The following is a 19,628-nucleotide window of genomic DNA, read 5'->3' on the forward strand; positions in this document are numbered from 1 at the left end:
TCGCCGTACTCAGGAGAAGTTGGGGAATGTGTTTTGGGGTGTATTTTTACATATACCCATGCTGGGTGAGAGAAATATCTTGGTCAAATGCCAACTTTGTATTAAAAAATTGTAAAAGTTGTCTTTTGCCAAGATATTTCTCTCACCCAGCATGGGTATATGTAAAATGACACCCCAAAACACATTCCCCAACTTCTCCTGAGTACGGCAATACCACATGTGTGACACTTTTTTGCAGCCTAGGTGGGCAAATGGGCCCACATTCCAAAGAGCACCTTTCTGATTTCACAGGCCATTTTTTACAGATTTTGATTTCAAACTACTTCTCACGCATCTGGGCCCCTAAAATGCCAGGGCAGTATAACTCACAAGTGACCCCATTTTGGAAAGAAGACACCCCAAGGTATTTCATGATGGGCATAGTGAGTTCATGGAAGTTTTTATTTTTTGTCACAAGTTAGTGGAATATGAGAGTTTGTAAGAAAAAAAAAAAAAATCATCATTTTCCGCTAACTTGTGACAAAAAATAAAAAATTCTAGGAACTTGCCATGCCCCTCACGGAATACCTTTGGGTGTCTTCTTTCCAAAATGGGGTCACTTGTGGGGTAGTTATACTGCCCTGGCATTTTAAGGGCCCAGATGCGTGGGAAGTAGTTTGAAATCAAAATGTGTAAAAAAATGCCCTGTGAAATCCAAAAGGTGCTCTTTGGAATGTGTGCCCATTTGCCCACCTAGGCTGCAAAAAAGTGTCACACATGTGGTATCGCCGTACTCAGGAGAAGTTTCGTGACACATTGTACTTCATGATTAGTCATAAATTTGAGTCAATATATTTCACCTTTATTTATGAAAAAATCCCAAATTTACCAAAATTTCTATTTCTCTGCTTTTAAAACAGAAAGTGATACCTCCATAAAATATTTATTACTTAACATTCCCCATATGTCTACTTTATGTTGGCATCATTTTGGAAATGTCATTTTATTTTTTTAGGACGTTAGAAGGCTTAGAATTTTAGAAGCAAAACCCACTTTTTAAAGGGAATCTGTCACCTGCTTTTACCATTTTAAGCTGTCACCATTGCCATGTTCACTAAAGTACCTTATTTCCTGCAGTCTTCTTCTTACTTTATTTCGTTTGGTCTTTTAATTAAAAAAAAGCCCTTTTTATGATATGCTAATGAGGCTCCAAGGTGCCCAGAGGGGCGTTTTTTTCCTCTCTGGTGCCCAGTGACGCCCCCCTGCAGTGCCCAGCCCGCCTTAATTTGAATCCCAAGAACGCCTCCTGATCCTCAAATAACCTCCTACAGCCCCGTCAAATGGTTCCGCCCCCTCGCCACGTCATCGTCTACCTTCTAGAAATTCCCCGTCCTTCTTCCTGTCGGCGGCCAGAAATCTTGCGCATCCGCAGTACCGCCTGCGGCCTGCGCGATCATCAACCTCCTCAGGGCAACAGCGCTCAGATTACGTCACTGGGCTCGGCGCATGCCCAGTGAGACTTTTAAGGCTGTTGCCCTGAGGAGGTTGATGATCGCGCAGGCGGTACTGCGCCTGCGCAAGATTTCTGACCACCGACAGGAAGAAGGACGGTGCATTTCTAGAAGGTAGACGATGACGTGGCGAGGGGGCGGAACCATTTGCCGGGGCTGTGGGAGGTTATTTGAGGATCAGGAGGCGTTCTTGGGATTCAAATTAAGGCGGGCTGGGCACTGCAGGGGGGCGTCACTGGGCACCAGAGAGGAAAAAAACAACCCTCTGGGCACCTTGGAGCCTCATTAGCACATCAGAAAAAGGGCTTTTTTTATCAAAAGGACGAAACGAAATAAAGTAAAAAGAAGACTGCAGGAAATAAGGTACTTTAGTGAACATGGCAATAGTGACAGCTTAAAATGGTAAAAGCAGGTGACAGATTCCCTTTAAGGACCAGTTCAGGTCTGAAGTCACTTTGTGAGGCTTACACAGTGGATACCCCCATAAATGACCCCATTGTAGAAACTACACCCCTCAAGTTACTTAAAACTGATTTTACAAACTTTGTTAACCCTTTAGGCGTTCCACAAGAATTAAAGGAAAATGGAGATCAAATTTCTTAATTTCACTTTTTTTGGCAGATTTTCAGTTTTAATAAAAAAAATTCTTTAACACATCGAGGGTTAACAGCCAAACAAAACTCAATATTTATTACCCTGATTCTGTGGTTTACAGAAACACCCCACATGTGGTCATAAACTGCTGTATGGGCACACGGTAGGGCGCAGAAGAAAAGGGGCGCCACATGGTTTTTGGAAGGCAGTTTTTGCTGAACTGGTTTTTAGATGCCATCTCCTATTTAAAGCCCCCCCTGATGCACCCTTACAGTAGAAACTCCCAAAAAGTGACCCCATTTTGGAAATTAGGGGATAAAGTGCCAGTTTTATTGGTGCTATTTTTGGGTACATATGATTTTTTGAAAGTAGACATATTAGGTATAAGAAAAAGTAGACATATTAGGTATCGTCACGTCTGTAACTATCTGCTCTATAAAAATGTCACATGACCTAACCAATTTTTTTGGTCACCTTGCCCCATAAAGTGTTATACTTTATGGGGCAAGGTGACCAAAATAATTGGTTAGGTCATGTGACATTTTTATAGAGCAGATAGTTACAGACGTGACGATACCTAATATGTCTACTTTTTCTTATTTATTTAAGTTTTACACAATAATAGCATTTTTAATGTTTCAATGTTCTGAGAGCTATATATTTTTTTTGTTAGTTTTTTTAGCGATTTATTTATGTAGGGGCTCATTTTTTGCGGAATGAGGTGACTGTTTTATTGTTACCATTTTGTGGGACATACGTCTTTTTGATCACTTGGTGTTGCACTTTTTGTGATGTAAGGTGACAAATATGCCTTTTTTGGACACAGTTTTTATTTTTTATTTTTTTACGGTGTTCACTCGAGGGGTTAGGTCATGTGATATTTATAGAGCTCGTTGTTACGGGCGTGGCAATACCTAATATGCATACTTTTTTATTTATTTATTTAGGTTTTACACAATAATATAATTTTTGAAATAAAAAAATATCATGTTTTAGTGTCTCCATAGTCTGAGAGCCATAGTTTTTTTATTTTTTGCGCGATTGTCTTAAGTAGGGGCTAATTTTTTTGCGGGATGAGGTGACTGTTAGATTGGTACTATTTTGGGGGGGCATACTCCTTTTTGATCGCTTGGTGTTGCACTTTTAGTGATGTAAAGGTGACATTTTTTTAGCACAGTTTTTGATTTTTTTTTTTTTTATGGTGTTCACCTGAGGGGTTAAATCATGTGATATTTTTATAGAGCCGGTCAATACAGACACGGTGATACCGAATATGTCTACTTTTATTTTTTTCCCTATTAAAAAAAATAAATAAAATTACTTTCTTTTTGTCAAACTTTTTTTTACTTCTTTTTTCACTTTATTTTTTGTCCCAGTCTGGGACTTCAATTTTTAAGGGGCCTTATCCCCTTTACAATGCATGACAATACTTCTGTATTATGCATTGGCTGTAAGTGTATTACCAGTGTAATACACTTACAGCCTGCTTGCCTGTGAGATGCAGGGGGCTGGATCTCACAGGCTCTCCCGGAAGACAGCCACGATGCCGAAGGAAGGCATCGGGCTGCCTTCCCTGCCATCAGGTCCCCGTCACAGCAGCCTGGGGACCCGATGGACACCCTGCACACGTCTGAAGCCCACGCGTGCCGCAGTCAGCGCTGACCATGGCCGTGCCGGGGTTAATGCTCCGGCATCAGGAGCATACAGCAGGGGTCCGGCTATCAGTGGCGGTTGGACCCCTGCCACTGCACCCGCCCGATCAGAGCGCCGTACAGAGCGCTGGACGTTAAGGGGTTAAATGTGCTTCATCTTTCAGATTTGTTATGCTGGAACAATAAAAGAAAATTGGGATGCCGTATCTTTTTTTTAATGGTTACCATTAGGGATGAGCGAACTCGAACTGTATAGTTCGGGTTCGTACCGAATTTTGGGGTGTCCGTGACACGGACCCGAACCCGGACATTTTCGTAAAAGTCCGGGTTCGGGTTCGGTGTTCGTCGCTTTCTTCGCGCTTTTGTGACGCTTTCTTGGCGCTTTTTGAAAGGCTGCAAAGCAGCCAATCAACAAGCGTCATACTACTTGCCCCAAGAGGCCATCACAGCCATGCCTACTATTGGCATGGCTGTGATTGGCCAGAGCACCATGTGACCCAGCCTCTATTTAAGCTGGAGTCACATAGCGCCGCCCGTCACTCTGCTCTGATTAGCGTAGGGAGAGGTTGCGGCTGCGACAGTAGGGCGAGATTAGGCAGATTAACTCCTCCAAAGGACTTGATTAACTGATCGATCTGCAGCTGTGGATCATTGAGCTGCTGATCCTCAATTGCTCACTGTTTTTAGGCTGCACAGACCGTTTGTCAGTCTCATTTTTCTGGGGTGATCGGCGGCCATTTTGTGTCTTGTGGTGCGCCAGCACAAGCTGCGACCAAGTGCATTTAACCCTCAATGGTGTGGTTGTTTTTTGGCTAAAGCCTACATCAGGGTGAAGCTGTCACACCAAGTGCATTTAACCAGCAATAGTCTGTTCATTTTTTGGCCATATACAAAATCAGGGGCAAGCTGCGCCTGTCACCAAGTGCATTTAACCCTCAATGGTGTGGTTGTTTTTTGGCTAAAGCCTACATCAGGGTGAAGCTGTCACACCAAGTGCATTTAACCAGCAATAGTCTGTTCATTTTTTGGCCATATACAAAATCAGGGGCAAGCTGCGCCTGTCACCAAGTGCATTTAACCCTCAATGGTGTGGTTGTTTTTTGGCTAAAGCCTACATCAGGGTGAAGCTGTCACACCAAGTGCATTTAACCAGCAATAGTCTGTTCATTTTTTGGCCATATACAAAATCAGGGGCAAGCTGCGCCTGTCACCAAGTGCATTTAACCCTCAATGGTGTGGTTGTTTTTTGGCTAAAGCCTACATCAGGGTGAAGCTGTCACACCAAGTGCATTTAACCAGCAATAGTCTGTTCATTTTTTGGCCATATCCCAGTCTAATTCTGTCACTAAATCCATACCGGTCACCCAGCGCCTAAATACTAGGCCTCAAATTTATATCCAGCTAAATCTGTCCCTAGTGCTGTAGCTGGGCGAGTTATTTAGTGTCCGTTCAAGCACATTTCTTGTTCTGGGTTGAAATACAATTCCCAATTTAGCAATTTCATAATTTAGTGGTTCCTGCTATATCAGAGCTATTTGAAATCTATCCCAAAAAGGGTATATAATATTGAAGGTGCACATTGGGTCATTCAGAATAACTTCACACACACCCGCTACTGTGTATTTCCAAGTCTAATTCTGTCACTAAACCCATACCTGTCACCCAGCGCCTAAATACTAGGCCTCAAATTTAAATCCCTCTAAATCTCTCGTTACCCACCGCTGTACTGTTGTTGCTGGGCAAGATATTTAGTGTCCGTCAAAGCACATTTTTTGTTCTGGGTTGAAGTACAATTCCCAATTTAGCAATTTCATAATTTAGTGGTTTCTGCTATATCAGAGCTATTTGAAATCTATCCCTAAAAGGGTATATAATATTGAAGGTGCACATAGGGTCATTCAGAATAACTTCACACACACGCTTCTGTGCATTTCCAAGTCTAATTCTGTCACTAAATCCATACCGGTGACCCAGCGCCTAAATACTAGGCCTCAAATTTAAATCCCTCTAAATCTCTCGTTACCCACCGCTGTACTGTTGTTGCTGGGCAAGATATTTAGTGTCCGTCAAAGCACATTTTTTGTTCTGGGTTGAAGTACAATTCCCAATTTAGCAATTTCATAATTTAGTGGTTTCTGCTATATCAGAGCTATTTGAAATCTATCCCTAAAAGGGTATATAATATTGAAGGTGCACATAGGGTCATTCAGAATAACTTCACACACACGCTTCTGTGCATTTCCAAGTCTAATTCTGTCACTAAATCCATACCGGTGACCCAGCGCCTAAATACTAGGCCTCAAATTTAAATCCCTCTAAATCTCTCGTTACCCACCACTGTACTGTTGTTGCTGGGCAAGATATTTAGTGTCCGTCAAAGCACATTTTTTGTTCTGGGTTGAAGTACAATTCCCAATTTAGCAATTTCATAATTTAGTGGTTCCTGCTATATCAGAGCTATTTGAAATCTATCCCAAAAAGGGTATATAATATTGAAGGTGCACATTGGGTCATTCAGAATAACTTCACACACACCCGCTACTGTGTATTTCCAAGTCTAATTCTGTCACTAAACCCATACCTGTCACCCAGCGCCTAAATACTAGGCCTCAAATTTAAATCCCTCTAAATCTCTCGTTACCCACCGCTGTACTGTTGTTGCTGGGCAAGATATTTAGTGTCCGTCAAAGCACATTTTTTGTTCTGGGTTGAAGTACAATTCCCAATTTAGCAATTTCATAATTTAGTGGTTTCTGCTATATCAGAGCTATTTGAAATCTATCCCTAAAAGGGTATATAATATTGAAGGTGCACATAGGGTCATTCAGAATAACTTCACACACACGCTTCTGTGCATTTCCAAGTCTAATTCTGTCACTAAATCCATACCGGTGACCCAGCGCCTAAATACTAGGCCTCAAATTTAATTCCCTCTAAATCTCTCGTTACCCACCGCTGTACTGTTGTTGCTGGGCAAGATATTTAGTGTCCGTCAAAGCACATTTTTTGTTCTGGGTTGAAGTACAATTCCCAATTTAGCAATTTCATAATTTAGTGGTTCCTGCTATATCAGAGCTATTTGAAATCTATCCCAAAAAGGGTATATAATATTGAAGGTGCACATTGGGTCATTCAGAATAACTTCACACACACCCGCTACTGTGTATTTCCAAGTCTAATTCTGTCACTAAACCCATACCTGTCACCCAGCGCCTAAATACTAGGCCTCAAATTTAAATCCCTCTAAATCTCTCGTTACCGCTGTACTGTTGTAGCTGGGAAAGTTATTTAGTGCCCGTCAAAGCACATTTTTTGTTCTGGGTTGAAGTACAATTCCCAATTTAGCAATTTCATAATTTAGTGGTTCCTGCTATATCAGAGCTATTTGAAATCTATCCCAAAAAGGGTATATAATATTCAAGGTGCACATTGGGTCATTCAGAATAACTTCACACACACGCTTCTGTGCATTTCCAAGTCTAATTCTGTCACTAAATCCATACCGGTCACCCAGCGCCTAAATACTAGGCCTCAAATTTATATCCCGCTGAATTTGAATACAATACATTGGGCCAAATAATATATTTGTTGTTGTGGTGAACCATAACAATGAGAAAAACATCTAGTAAGGGACGCGGACGTGGACATGGTCGTGGTGGTGTTAGTGGACCCTCTGGTGCTGGGAGAGGACGTGGCCGTTCTGCCACATCCACACGTCCTAGTGTACCAACTACCTCAGGTCCCAGTAGCCGCCAGAATTTACAGCGATATATGGTGGGGCCCAATGCCGTTCTAAGGATGGTAAGGCCTGAGCAGGTACAGGCATTAGTCAATTGGGTGGCCGACAGTGGATCCAGCACGTTCACATTATCTCCCACCCAGTCTTCTGCAGAAAGCGCACAGATGGCGCCTGAAAACCAACCCCATCAGTCTGTCACATCACCCCCATGCATACCAGGGAAACTGTCTCAGCCTCAAGTTATGCAGCAGTCTCTTATGCTGTTTGAAGACTCCGCTGGCAGGGTTTCCCAAGGGCATCCACCTAGCCCTTCCCCAGCGGTGAAAGACATAGAATGCACTGACGCACAACCACTTATGTTTCCTGATGATGAGGACATGGGAATACCACCTCAGCATGTCTCTGATGATGACGAAACACAGGTGCCAACTGCTGCGTCTTTCTGCAGTGTGCAGACTGAACAGGAGGTCAGGGATCAAGACTGGGTGGAAGACGATGCAGGGGACGATGAGGTCCTAGACCCCACATGGAATGAAGGTCGTGCCACTGACTTTCACAGTTCGGAGGAAGAGGCAGTGGTGAGACCGAGCCAACAGCGTAGCAAAAGAGGGAGCAGTGGGCAAAAGCAGAACACCCGCCGCCAAGAGACTCCGCCTGCTACTGACCGCCGCCATCTGGGACCGAGCACCTCAAAGGCAGCTTCAAGGAGTTCCCTGGCATGGCACTTCTTCAAACAATGTGCTGACGACAAGACCCGAGTGGTTTGCACGCTGTGCCATCAGAGCCTGAAGCGAGGCATTAACGTTCTGAACCTGAGCACAACCTGCATGACCAGGCACCTGCATGCAAAGCATGAACTGCAGTGGAGTAAACACCTTAAAACCAAGGAAGTCACTCAGGCTCCCCCTGCTACCTCTTCTGCTGCTGCCGCCTCGGCCTATTCTGCTGCTGCCGCCTCGGCCTCTTCCTCCGCCTCTGGAGGAACGTTGGCACCTGCCGCCCAGCAAACAGGGGATGTACCACCAACACCACCACCACCACCTCCGTCACCAAGCGTCTCAACCATGTCACACGCCAGCGTTCAGCTCTCCATCTCACAAACATTTGATAGAAAGCGTAAATTCCCACCTAGCCACCCTCGATCCCTGGCCCTGAATGCCAGCATTTCTAAACTACTGGCCTATGAAATGCTGTCATTTAGGCTGGTGGACACAGACAGCTTCAAACAGCTCATGTCGCTTGCTGTCCCACAGTATGTTGTTCCCAGCCGGCACTACTTCTCCAAGAGAGCCGTGCCTTCCCTGCACAACCAAGTATCCGATAAAATCAAGTGTGCACTGCGCAAAGCCATCTGTAGCAAGGTCCACCTAACCACAGATACGTGGACCAGTAAGCACGGCCAGGGACGCTATATCTCCCTAACTGCACACTGGGTAAATGTAGTGGCAGCTGGGCCCCAGGCGGAGAGCTGTTTGGCGCACGTCCTGCCGCCGCCAAGGATCGCAGGGCAACATTCTTTGCCTCCTGTTGCCACCTCCTCCTTCTCGGCTTCCTCCTCCTCTTCTTCCACCTGCTCATCCAGTCAGCCACACACCTTCACCACCAACTTCAGCACAGCCCGGGGTAAACGTCAGCAGGCCATTCTGAAACTCATATGTTTGGGGGACAGGCCCCACACCGCACAGGAGTTGTGGCGGGGTATTGAACAACAGACCGACGAGTGGTTGCTGCCGGTGAGCCTCAAGCCCGGCCTGGTGGTGTGTGATAATGGGCGAAATCTCGTTGCAGCTCTGGGACTAGCCAATTTGACGCACATCCCTTGCTTGGCGCATGTGCTGAATTTGGTGGTGCAGAAGTTCATTCACAACTACCCCGACATGTCAGAGCTGCTGCATAAAGTGCGGGCCGTCTGTTCGCGCTTCCGGCGTTCACATCCTGCCGCTGCTCGCCTGTCTGCGCTACAGCGTAACTTCGGCCTTCCCGCTCACCGCCTCATATGCGACGTGCCCACCAGGTGGAACTCCACCTTGCACATGCTGGACAGACTGTGCGAGCAGCAGCAGGCCATAGTGGAGTTTCAGCTGCAGCACGCACGGGTCAGTCGCACTACAGAACAGCACCACTTCACCACCAATGACTGGGCCTCCATGCGAGACCTGTGTGCCCTGTTGCGCTGTTTCGAGTACTCCACCAACATGGCCAGTGGCGATGACACCGTTATCAGCGTTACAATACCACTTCTATGTCTCCTTGAGAAAACACTTAGGGCGATGATGGAACAGGAGGTGGCCCAGGAGGAGGAGGAGGAGGATGAGGAAGAGGGGTCATTTTTAGCACTTTCAGGCCAGTCTCTTCGAAGTGACTCAGAGGGAGGTTTTTTGCAACAGCAGAGGCCAGGTACAAATGTGGCCAGCCAGGGCCCACTACTGGAGGACGAGGAGGACGAGGATGAGGAGGAGGTGGAGGAGGATGAGGATGAAGCATGGTCACAGCGGGGTGGCACCCAACGCAGCTCGGGTCCATCACTGGTGCGTGGCTGGGGGGAAAGGCAGGACGATGACGATACGCCTCCCACAGAGGACAGCTTGTCCTTACCCCTGGGCAGCCTGGCACACATGAGCGACTACATGCTGCAGTGCCTGCGCAACGACAGCAGAGTTGCCCACATTTTAACCTGTGCGGACTACTGGGTTGCCACCCTGCTGGATCCACGCTACAAAGACAATGTGCCCACCTTACTTCCTGCACTGGAGCGTGATAGGAAGATGCGCGAGTACAAGCGCACGTTGGTAGACGCGCTACTGAGAGCATTCCCAAATGTCACAGGGGAACAAGTGGAAGCCCAAGGCCAAGGCAGAGGAGGAGCAAGAGGTCGCCAAGGCAGCTGTGTCACGGCCAGCTCCTCTGAGGGCAGGGTTAGCATGGCAGAGATGTGGAAAACTTTTGTCAACACGCCACAGCTAACTGCACCACCACCTGATACGCAACGTGTTAGCAGGAGGCAACATTTCACTAACATGGTGGAACAGTACGTGTGCACACCCCTCCACGTACTGACTGATGGTTCGGCCCCATTCAACTTCTGGGTCTCTAAATTGTCCACGTGGCCAGAGCTAGCCTTTTATGCCTTGGAGGTGCTGGCCTGCCCGGCAGCCAGCGTTTTGTCTGAACGTGTATTCAGCACGGCAGGGGGCGTCATTACAGACAAACGCAGCCGCCTGTCTACAGCCAATGTGGACAAGCTGACGTTCATAAAAATGAACCAGGCATGGATCCCACAGGACCTGTCCGTCCCTTGTCCAGATTAGACATTAACTACCTCCCCATAACCATATATTATTGGACTCCAGGGCACTTCCTCATTCAATCCTATTTTTATTTTCATTTTACCATTATATTGCGATGCTACCCAAAGTTGAATGAACCTCTCCTCTGCCTGTGTGCTAGGCCTAAATATATGCCAATGGACTGTTGCAGTGGTGGCTGACATGAAGCCTGATTCTCTGCTATGATATGAAGACTAATTCTCTGCTGACATGAAGCCAGATTGTCTGTTACGGGACCTCTCTCCTCTGCCTGGGTGCTGGGCCTAAATTTATGACAATGGACTGTTGCAGTGGTGGCTGACGTGAAGCCTGATTCTCTGCTATGACATGCAGACTGATTCTCTGCTGACATGAAGCCAGATCGTCTGTTACGGGACCTCTCTGCTCTGCCTGTGTGCTAGGCCTAAATATATGCCAATGGACTGTTGCAGTGGTGGGTGACGTGAAGCCTCATTCTCTGCTATGACATGCAGACTGATTCTCTGCTGACATGAAGTCAGATTGTCTGTTACGGGACCTCTCTGCTCTGCCTGTGTGCTAGGCCTAAATATATGCCAATGGACTGTTGCAGTGGTGGGTGACGTGAAGCCTCATTCTCTGCTATGACATGCAGACTGATTCTCTGCTGTCATGAAGCCAGATTGTCTGTTACGGGACCTCTCTGCTCTGCCTGTGTGCTAGGCCTAAATATATGCCAATGGACTGTTGCAGTGGTGGCTGACGTGAAGCCTCATTCTCTGCTATGACATGCAGACTGATTCTCTGCTGACATGAAGACAGATTCTCTGTTACGGGACCTCTCTCCTCTGCCTGTGTGCTAGGCCTAAATATATGCCAATGGACTGTTGCAGTGGTGGGTGACGTGAAGCCTCATTCTCTGCTATGACATGCAGACTGATTCTCTGCTGTCATGAAGCCAGATTGTCTGTTACGGGACCTCTCTGCTCTGCCTGTGTGCTAGGCCTAAATATATGCCAATGGACTGTTGCAGTGGTGGGTGACGTGAAGCCTCATTCTCTGCTATGACATGCAGACTAATTCTCTGCTGACATGAAGACAGATTCTCTGTTACGGGACCTCTCTCCTCTGCCTGTGTGTGTGCTGGGCCTAAATATATGCCAATGGACTGTTGCAGTGGTGGCTGACGTGAAGCCTCATTCTCTGCTATGACATGCAGACTGATTCTCTGCTGACATGAAGCCAGATTCTCTGTTACGGGACCTCTCTCCTCTGCCTGTGTGCTAGGCCTAAATATATGCCAATGGACTGTTGCAGTGGTGGCTGACGTGAAGCCTCATTCTCTGCTATGACATGCAGACTAATTCTCTGCTGACATGAAGACAGATTCTCTGTTACGGGACCTCTCTCCTCTGCCTGGGTGCCGGGGCCTAAATATCTGAGAATGGACTGTTCCAGTGGTGGGTGACGGGAAGCCAGATTCTCTGCTATGGAACCTCTCTCCAATTGATTTTGGTTAATTTTTATTTATTTAATTTTTATTTTAATTAATTTCCCTATCCACATTTGTTTGCAGGGGATTTACCTACATGTTGCTGCCTTTTGCAGCCCTCTAGCCCTTTCCTGGGCTGTTTTACAGCTGTTTTAGTGCCGAAAAGTTCGGGTCCCCATTGACTTCAATGGGGTTCGGGTTCGGGACGAAGTTCGGATCGGGTTCGGATCCCGAACCCGAACATTTCCGGGATGTTCAGCCGAACTTCTCGAACCCGAACATCCAGGTGTTCGCTCAACTCTAGTTACCATCTAATAAGTATGTTTAGCTATTGTTTATAATTACTGGATAGCAACTTATTATAACGTTATTATAATGTTTAGCTGTTGTGAAACTTTCAGTACTAATGTGTCTTCACAGTTCTGGAGCACATGTTTTTATAGTGCGGACGTATACCTCAGCACTATGAGTGTAGTCATTTACATGGTCTCAACCCTAGTATAGCTTATAGCATAAAAATCTTATCTGTGTTTAGATGCACTTACCAGGTTGATGAGTAATAGACCCTTGTAGAAACCATCTGCTCTGATGGACCATATTTATTTTTTGGGTTGCTTTGTTAGGATAAAGTTCTGAGGACTGGCTGACGCAATAGACTAGTGTCTCCAAGAGCCTGTGTTCAAATTAATCTATTAAAATGAAACTGCTTATTCATTGTATTCCTGGTACAGCTGAGACTTATGTTGTTCAGAAAAAGAACATTTCCCTTTGTATTTATCAGATACAAAGTGGAAATCACATGTATTCTCATTGATTGTTTAAAGGGAACCTGTCATCAACTTTATGCTGCCAATACTAACAGCAACATAAAGTAGACACGGGTCAGGTGAGTTGATTTCAGCGGTCTGTCATTTAAAAGTAAGTGGTTGCTGAGAACCAACATCACAATCATTGCAGACTGGGCCTGGAAAAGAGTCCCGGCCACCTGAGAAGAGTCATGGTTATTGATGAATTCCTGCTCTCCTGCCCACCTGCTGATGACTGACAGTCTTCTACCTAGTTTTCTCCCTTTCCCTCTAGGAGAGAACTGCCAATCATCAGCAGATGGGGAGAGAGCAGGAGATATGAATAACCATGACTCTTCTCAAGTAGGTGTGACTCTTTTCCAGGCCTGGGCTGCAGTGATTATGATGCTGGTTCTCAGCAACCACTTACTTTTAGCTCATGAGTGACACACCGCTGAGATCAGCATGTCTGTCACTATTTTATGTTGCCCTCAAGTGAGCTCAGCATAAAGTTGATGACAGGTTCCCTTTAAGACGTAAACACAAGAAGTGACTCTAATGTCACACAGAGTAAAAGGTTAGGCATTTGGAATAAAGGTGAAAGGCTGTGTGTGGTCAGCATTAAAAAGCGAGCTTAGGCACGTTATTTTGGCTGTGTGGAAAACAGAAGGAAACAAATACACCTCCTTAACCTTGGTGTCTGTCTCACGTGTTCAAAAATGTATGGCTATAGACTCATGCACACAGGCATAGGAAAATACAGTACAAATGAACCTCTTCATGCGAGGCCTCATCCTGTCACTGATGTAAGTGAGAGAAGTATCTTATGACTGTGAGTTGCAATTTTTTGTACAAGCAGTGGAAGACAGTTAACTGGCTATACTCATTCCCCTAGCAACACCAGTTGTATGTGGAATTCCAGTGAGGGAGATGCAATAGATATGCCTTTAGGCAATTTATTGAAAGTACCTTGAGAAATGATGTAAACAAAAGAAACCAAACAGGCCAAGCATCTATAACACCTAAATAAACAGTGTACGGTATAATTGGATTGTTCTTGAGCAATACCCAAATCTGATATGATAACCATGGTACAGGCAAATGAGCCCACAATGTACCCATAAAATATAACAAAGCTTTATTATGTATACAAAAATAAAAATAGTATTATTAAAAATCACATGATGCAAGGATAGGTGACAGAGAAAACACCATCCAGAGATCAGTTGACTGAACTGCATCCACTGGGTAATGCCCTGTAAACAATGTAACTACATCCAAGCCCAAATGGGAATAACTATGTCCAGACATAAAGTAAAGAAACTATGTTTCTATATGTAAGTGTGGTCAATGGTGGGCGCTACCCCAGCGCGTGTTTTGATGTGCCTTCGAAATTGAGAAGGGATGATAGGGGTAAAAGGAAAATCCTATCTGCAGTTCTGTAAAACATATCTGACAAACAGGAAAAGACTGAAGGATTTAGAATGTGAGCTCACAAAGGAGGAGGGGTTATAAGATGAATGACATAATGAAATAACAGAGAGAACTTCATAAAACCAAATATATCAGTAGCCACTAGATGGCAGCAAAGTACACTAAGTGTAGTGGAGAACAGATATACGCTACAAATATGATGAATTGTAAATGAGAGCCACAGCTGGGACAGCACAGGACTTCTTAAACATTTTCTAAGTGGGATTCGCCAGCAAACCAATGGAGATGACAGGGCCTCACCAGCAAACAAATACTACCATGCAGCACACATAATACCCCCGTACAGCTCCAAGTACCACCTGTTTAGCACCCATATTAGCCCCAGCTCTGCCAATCAAATACTGCCATGCAAAATACCCTCAATGGTATAACATACATTCCCAGCAGGACCAGACCCCACAGTGCAGCCCAGCAGCTCTACATGCCACATTGTGGATCAAAATGCATCCCCTGACGAACCAAGTACAGTGTAGTGCATTGCAGTGCTAAATGTCTCCCCAGCAGCGCCAAACAAATACAGCACTGGTGTGCTACTTGTATATTACAGGTGGTATAATGATGGTACTGGTATATTACAAGTGGTATAATAATGGTACTGGTATATTACAGGTGTATAATTATGGTACTGGTTCATTGCAGTTCGTATAATGGTGGTGCTGCTGGTATATTACAGGTGGTTTAATGATGGTACTGGTATATGACAGGTAGTATAATGGTGCTGCTTGTATATTATAGGTGGGTACTGGTATATTACAGGTGGTATAATGGTCTCGCTGCTAGTATATTACCGGTGGTATAATAATGGTACTGTTATATTATAGGTGGTATAATTATGGTACTGGTGTATTATAGGTGGTATAATGGTGGTGCTGCTTGTTTATTACAGTTGATATAATAATGGTACTGTTATATTATAGGTGGTATAATTATGGTACTGGTGTATTATAGGTGGTATAATGGTGGTTCTGCTTGTTTATTACAGTTGATATAATGATGGTACTGGTATATTATAGGTCATATAAGTGGTGCTGCTTGTTTATTACAGCTGGTATAATGATGGGACTGGTATATTAAAGATGGTATAATGGTGGTGGTGCTTGTATATTACGATTGGTATAATGATGGTACTGGGATATTACAGGTGGTATAATGGTGGTGCTGCTGGTGTATTATAGGGGGTATAATAATGGTACTGTTATACAGTGTTACAGGTGGTATAATGGTGGTGCTGCTTGTATATTACATGTGGTGTAATAATGGAACTGATATATTACAGGTAGTATAAGTTTTTGCTTTAGGTATTTTTGGTCATTTTTATAGCACAGCCTGCAGCACTACTTTTGCGATAAGAAATACTGGAACTCTGATAGGGAAACCATCAGTATTCACCAGTCATTGCTCTGTTATATATAAACATAATCCATGACACTAGTGTGAATATGGTCTGAAGTGAGTTTTTGCTTTACTTCCTAGGGAAGGTCCATATTTTGCACTGCAGTACCAGTGGTGCCCCTGGTATATTACAGGTGTTGTAAAAATGGTACTGGTATATTACAGGTAGTGTAATAGTGGTACTCCAGGTATGTTACAGGTGTTATAATGATTGTACAGGTATATTACCTATGGTGTAATAATGGTACCGGTATATTACAAAGAAAACACAATGCAACAGCACTCTGCAAACCAAATAAAGTACAATAATGCCATAGTTATAGAAAATATTCTGGTTCTAATGCTATGCTTATTTTGTAAATTTGAAATTCTTGGCAAATATATTTTGTACAAAATTATTTGGACCCATCTGCCATTGCGCATTGGGATGTGCTGACTGACCCCCTCTTTTTGCAGTTGTACTGAGCTGGAGTTGTGGCTGACTCCAGTTGGTCTTGCACCCCTGACCAGCCTGTCTGCCCCATAGGCTGATTCGAATTAGTCTCGGTATAAAGCTGTGGCCTGCTCTCATTGCATTCATTGGAACCTGTCGGGCACCAGGAGAGGTATAGAGTGGGCTCAGCAGGCATGTTGGTACCTGCATTCCCTGGATTTAATGAAGGTCATCATGGCACCAAAAATTGTAAAAAACAGAGTGGACCCAGCATGCATGTGGAACCTGCACTCCCTGAATTTTATGGTGGCCATTGTGGCACATAACGGGTAGTATTTAGTGTTAGGTTACAGTCTTATAGAGGTCACCTTGACGTTTGGCAGACGGGCCCAAATAATTTTCGTACAAAATGTATTTGCCAAGAATCTAAAATTTACAAAATAAGCGTAGCATTAGCACCAGAATATTTTCTATAGCTATGGCATTATTGTACTTTAGGGTACTTTCACACTATCATTTTTCTTTTCTGGCATAGAGTTCCGTCACAGGGGCTCTATACTGGAAAAGAACTGATCAGTTTTATCCCCATTCATTCTGAATAGAGAGCAATCCGTTCAGGATGCATCAGGATGTCTTCAGTTCAGTCATTTTGACTGATCAGGCAAAAGAGAAAACCGTAGCATGCTACAGTTTTATCTCCGGCGAAAAAAACTGAAGACTTGCCTGAATGCCGGATCCGGCATTTTTCCCCATAGGAATGTATTAGTGCCGGATCCAGCATTCAAAATACTGGAATGCCGGACCTGTCCTTCTGTTCTGCGCATGACAAGCGGAGAGACGGATCCTTTCTTGCAATGCATTTGTGAGACGGATCCGCACCTGGATGCGTCTCACAAATGCTTTCAGTCACATCCAGATCAGCGGATCCGGCAGGCAGTTCCGACGACGGAACTGCTTGCCGGATCACACTGCCGCAAGTGTGAAAGTAGCCTTATTTGGTTTGCAGTGTGCTGTTGTATTGTGTTTTTTTTTTTTTTTTTTTTTCTTCGTGTTTTTAGCCATGGCAGCGTGCACCTGCGTTTTGGGATGTGCTGACTGACCTTTTTTTTGCAGTTGTACCAGTATATTACAGGTATAATGGTGGTGCTGCTGGTATATTACAAGTGGCATAATAATGGTACTACTGGTATATACTACTGGTATATAATATACGATACTAAGACTATAGTATAATGGAATATAATGTACTACCCGCACATGGGCAATAGACTGAGGCACTGGAGTGAAAGTTCTCCTGGTTCTGACTTCTGACTCCTCTTACTTGTGACCCACACTTCACTTCCTACATGTGAGGAGAGGGGCCATGGATGGGTTGTGGGCAGTGGGGTGACACCTTTCTACCTCCTAGCTGAGCCACTTCCAGGACTTCACACAGCTGATCATTTTGCATGAATGGACAGCTTTGGTCCTTAAGAACAAAAGCCACTTCTTGTCAGCGCCTGCATTATCGAGCAGAGGCCACCTCCCTATGACATCCATATGTCCTAGTAAATATATGTTCTAATAGGACAACCCCTTATAATTAGTTAGAAATACTTGTAGTAGAATATACAGAACTTATGCATCTGATAGAGCAAGTTGCAATTTTTTCCATACATTTTTTCACGTTACACCCACAAACTTAAATGCATTTTATTAGGATTTTATGTGATAGACCAACACAAAGTAGCAAGTATGTGTGAAGTGGAAAGAAAATGATACATGGTTATCAAAATGTATAATAAGGAAAGTGTGGCGTGCATTTATATTCAGCCCCCCTGAGTCAATACTTTTGGGGGACCATCTTTCGCTGCAAGTCTTTTGGGGTATGTTTCTACCAGCTTTTTATATGTAGAGGTGGAAATTTTTGCCCGTTCTTCTTTGCAAAATAGCTCAAGCTCAGTCAGATTGTATGTAGAGCGTCCGTGAACATTTAAGTTTGTGTATCGGGAACAAATGTGGAAAAGTTCAAGAGGTATGGCCCTGTAACTGTAGGGACTAACTCCTTTGACTGGATTGTTCACTTTTGGCTTTAGTTAATATCTGGTGAACATATTTGTTTCAGGTTTCATGGTTGGCCGAGATTATGAAGCAGGAGGAATAGCCAAGGATGGAGCTAAGATGGTGACTGCTGTTGCATGCGCCAGTGTACCAAAAATTACTGTTATTATCGGAGGCTCCTATGGTGCCGGGAATTATGGGATGTGCGGTAGAGCTTACAGGTTAGTGCTTCTAACTAAGCAATAAACAGCAACAACCAGGTATTGTAAAAAATAAATAAAAAATGAGGCCAAAATATAAATGAGAAATAGCAAGAAGGTATTATTATTATTTTACTTATATACTCCGCAGCGCATTAGACATTATCATTACTCGCTGTCCCCAATGGGGCTCACAATCTAAGGTCCCTATCAGTAGGTCTTTTGGAGTGTGGGAGGAAACCGGAGAACCCGTAGGAAACCCACGCAAACACGGGGAGAACATACAAACTCCATGCAGATGTTGTTCTTGGTCAGGTTTGAACCCAGGACCGCAGTGCTGCAAGGCACCAGTGTTAGGCTACTTTCACACTCTCATTTTGTGCTGATCCGTCACGGATCTGTTCAGATAATACAGCCGTCTGCATCCATTCAGAACGGATCCGTTTGTATTATCTGTAACATAGCCAAGACGCAAGCAGCGTTTTGGTGTCCGTCTCCAAAGCAGAATAGAGACTGAACTGAGGCAAACTGATGCATTCTGAGCAGATCCTTTTCCATTCAGAATGCATTAGAATGCAAACTGATCCGTTTTGGACCGCTTGTGAGAGCCCTGAATGGATCTCAGAAACAGAAAGCCAAAACGCCAGTGTGAAAGTAGACTTAAAGGGGTTATCCAATGCCTATAATGACCCCCTGAATGCCCACGTCTCTCCTCTACATCATACTTACTTGCTCCCCGGCACCCGCGTCCCACCAGATCCCTGCATTGCCACCTCTGCATCCCCCCGTCACGCAGATCAAAACATCCACCGAAGGGGGGGCAGCTAATAGCAGGCTGTGACAGGGACAAGACTGGTCACCGCTGCGGCCTGCTATTAGCTGCTTCCCCCGTTGACTATGTTTTGATCCGTGCGGCGGGAAGATGCAGCCGCGGCCATGCAGGGATCTGGAGGGACGCGGGTGTCGGGGAGCAGGTAAGTATGCTCTAGAGCAGTGTTTTCCAACCAGTGTGCCTCCAGCTGTTGCAAAACTA

The 19,628-nt window shown here is 44.7% G+C and overlaps 1 protein-coding gene across 1 annotated transcript in view; it reads left to right on the plus strand.

Annotated features, from left to right (window-relative positions):
• The window catches only part of MCCC2 (methylcrotonyl-CoA carboxylase subunit 2), a 159,627-nt gene that overhangs the window by 117,750 nt on the left and 22,249 nt on the right, over nt 1–19,628 (plus strand). Inside the window, exon 14 of the mRNA XM_044276046.1 lies at nt 18,460–18,616. Within this exon, the coding sequence (XP_044131981.1) occupies nt 18,460–18,616 (157 nt within the window). The remainder of the gene's footprint in view (nt 1–18,459; nt 18,617–19,628) is intronic.

Source organism: Bufo gargarizans, chromosome 1, assembly GCF_014858855.1.
Source record: "Bufo gargarizans isolate SCDJY-AF-19 chromosome 1, ASM1485885v1, whole genome shotgun sequence".
NCBI classification, from domain to species: Eukaryota; Metazoa; Chordata; class Amphibia; order Anura; family Bufonidae; genus Bufo; species Bufo gargarizans.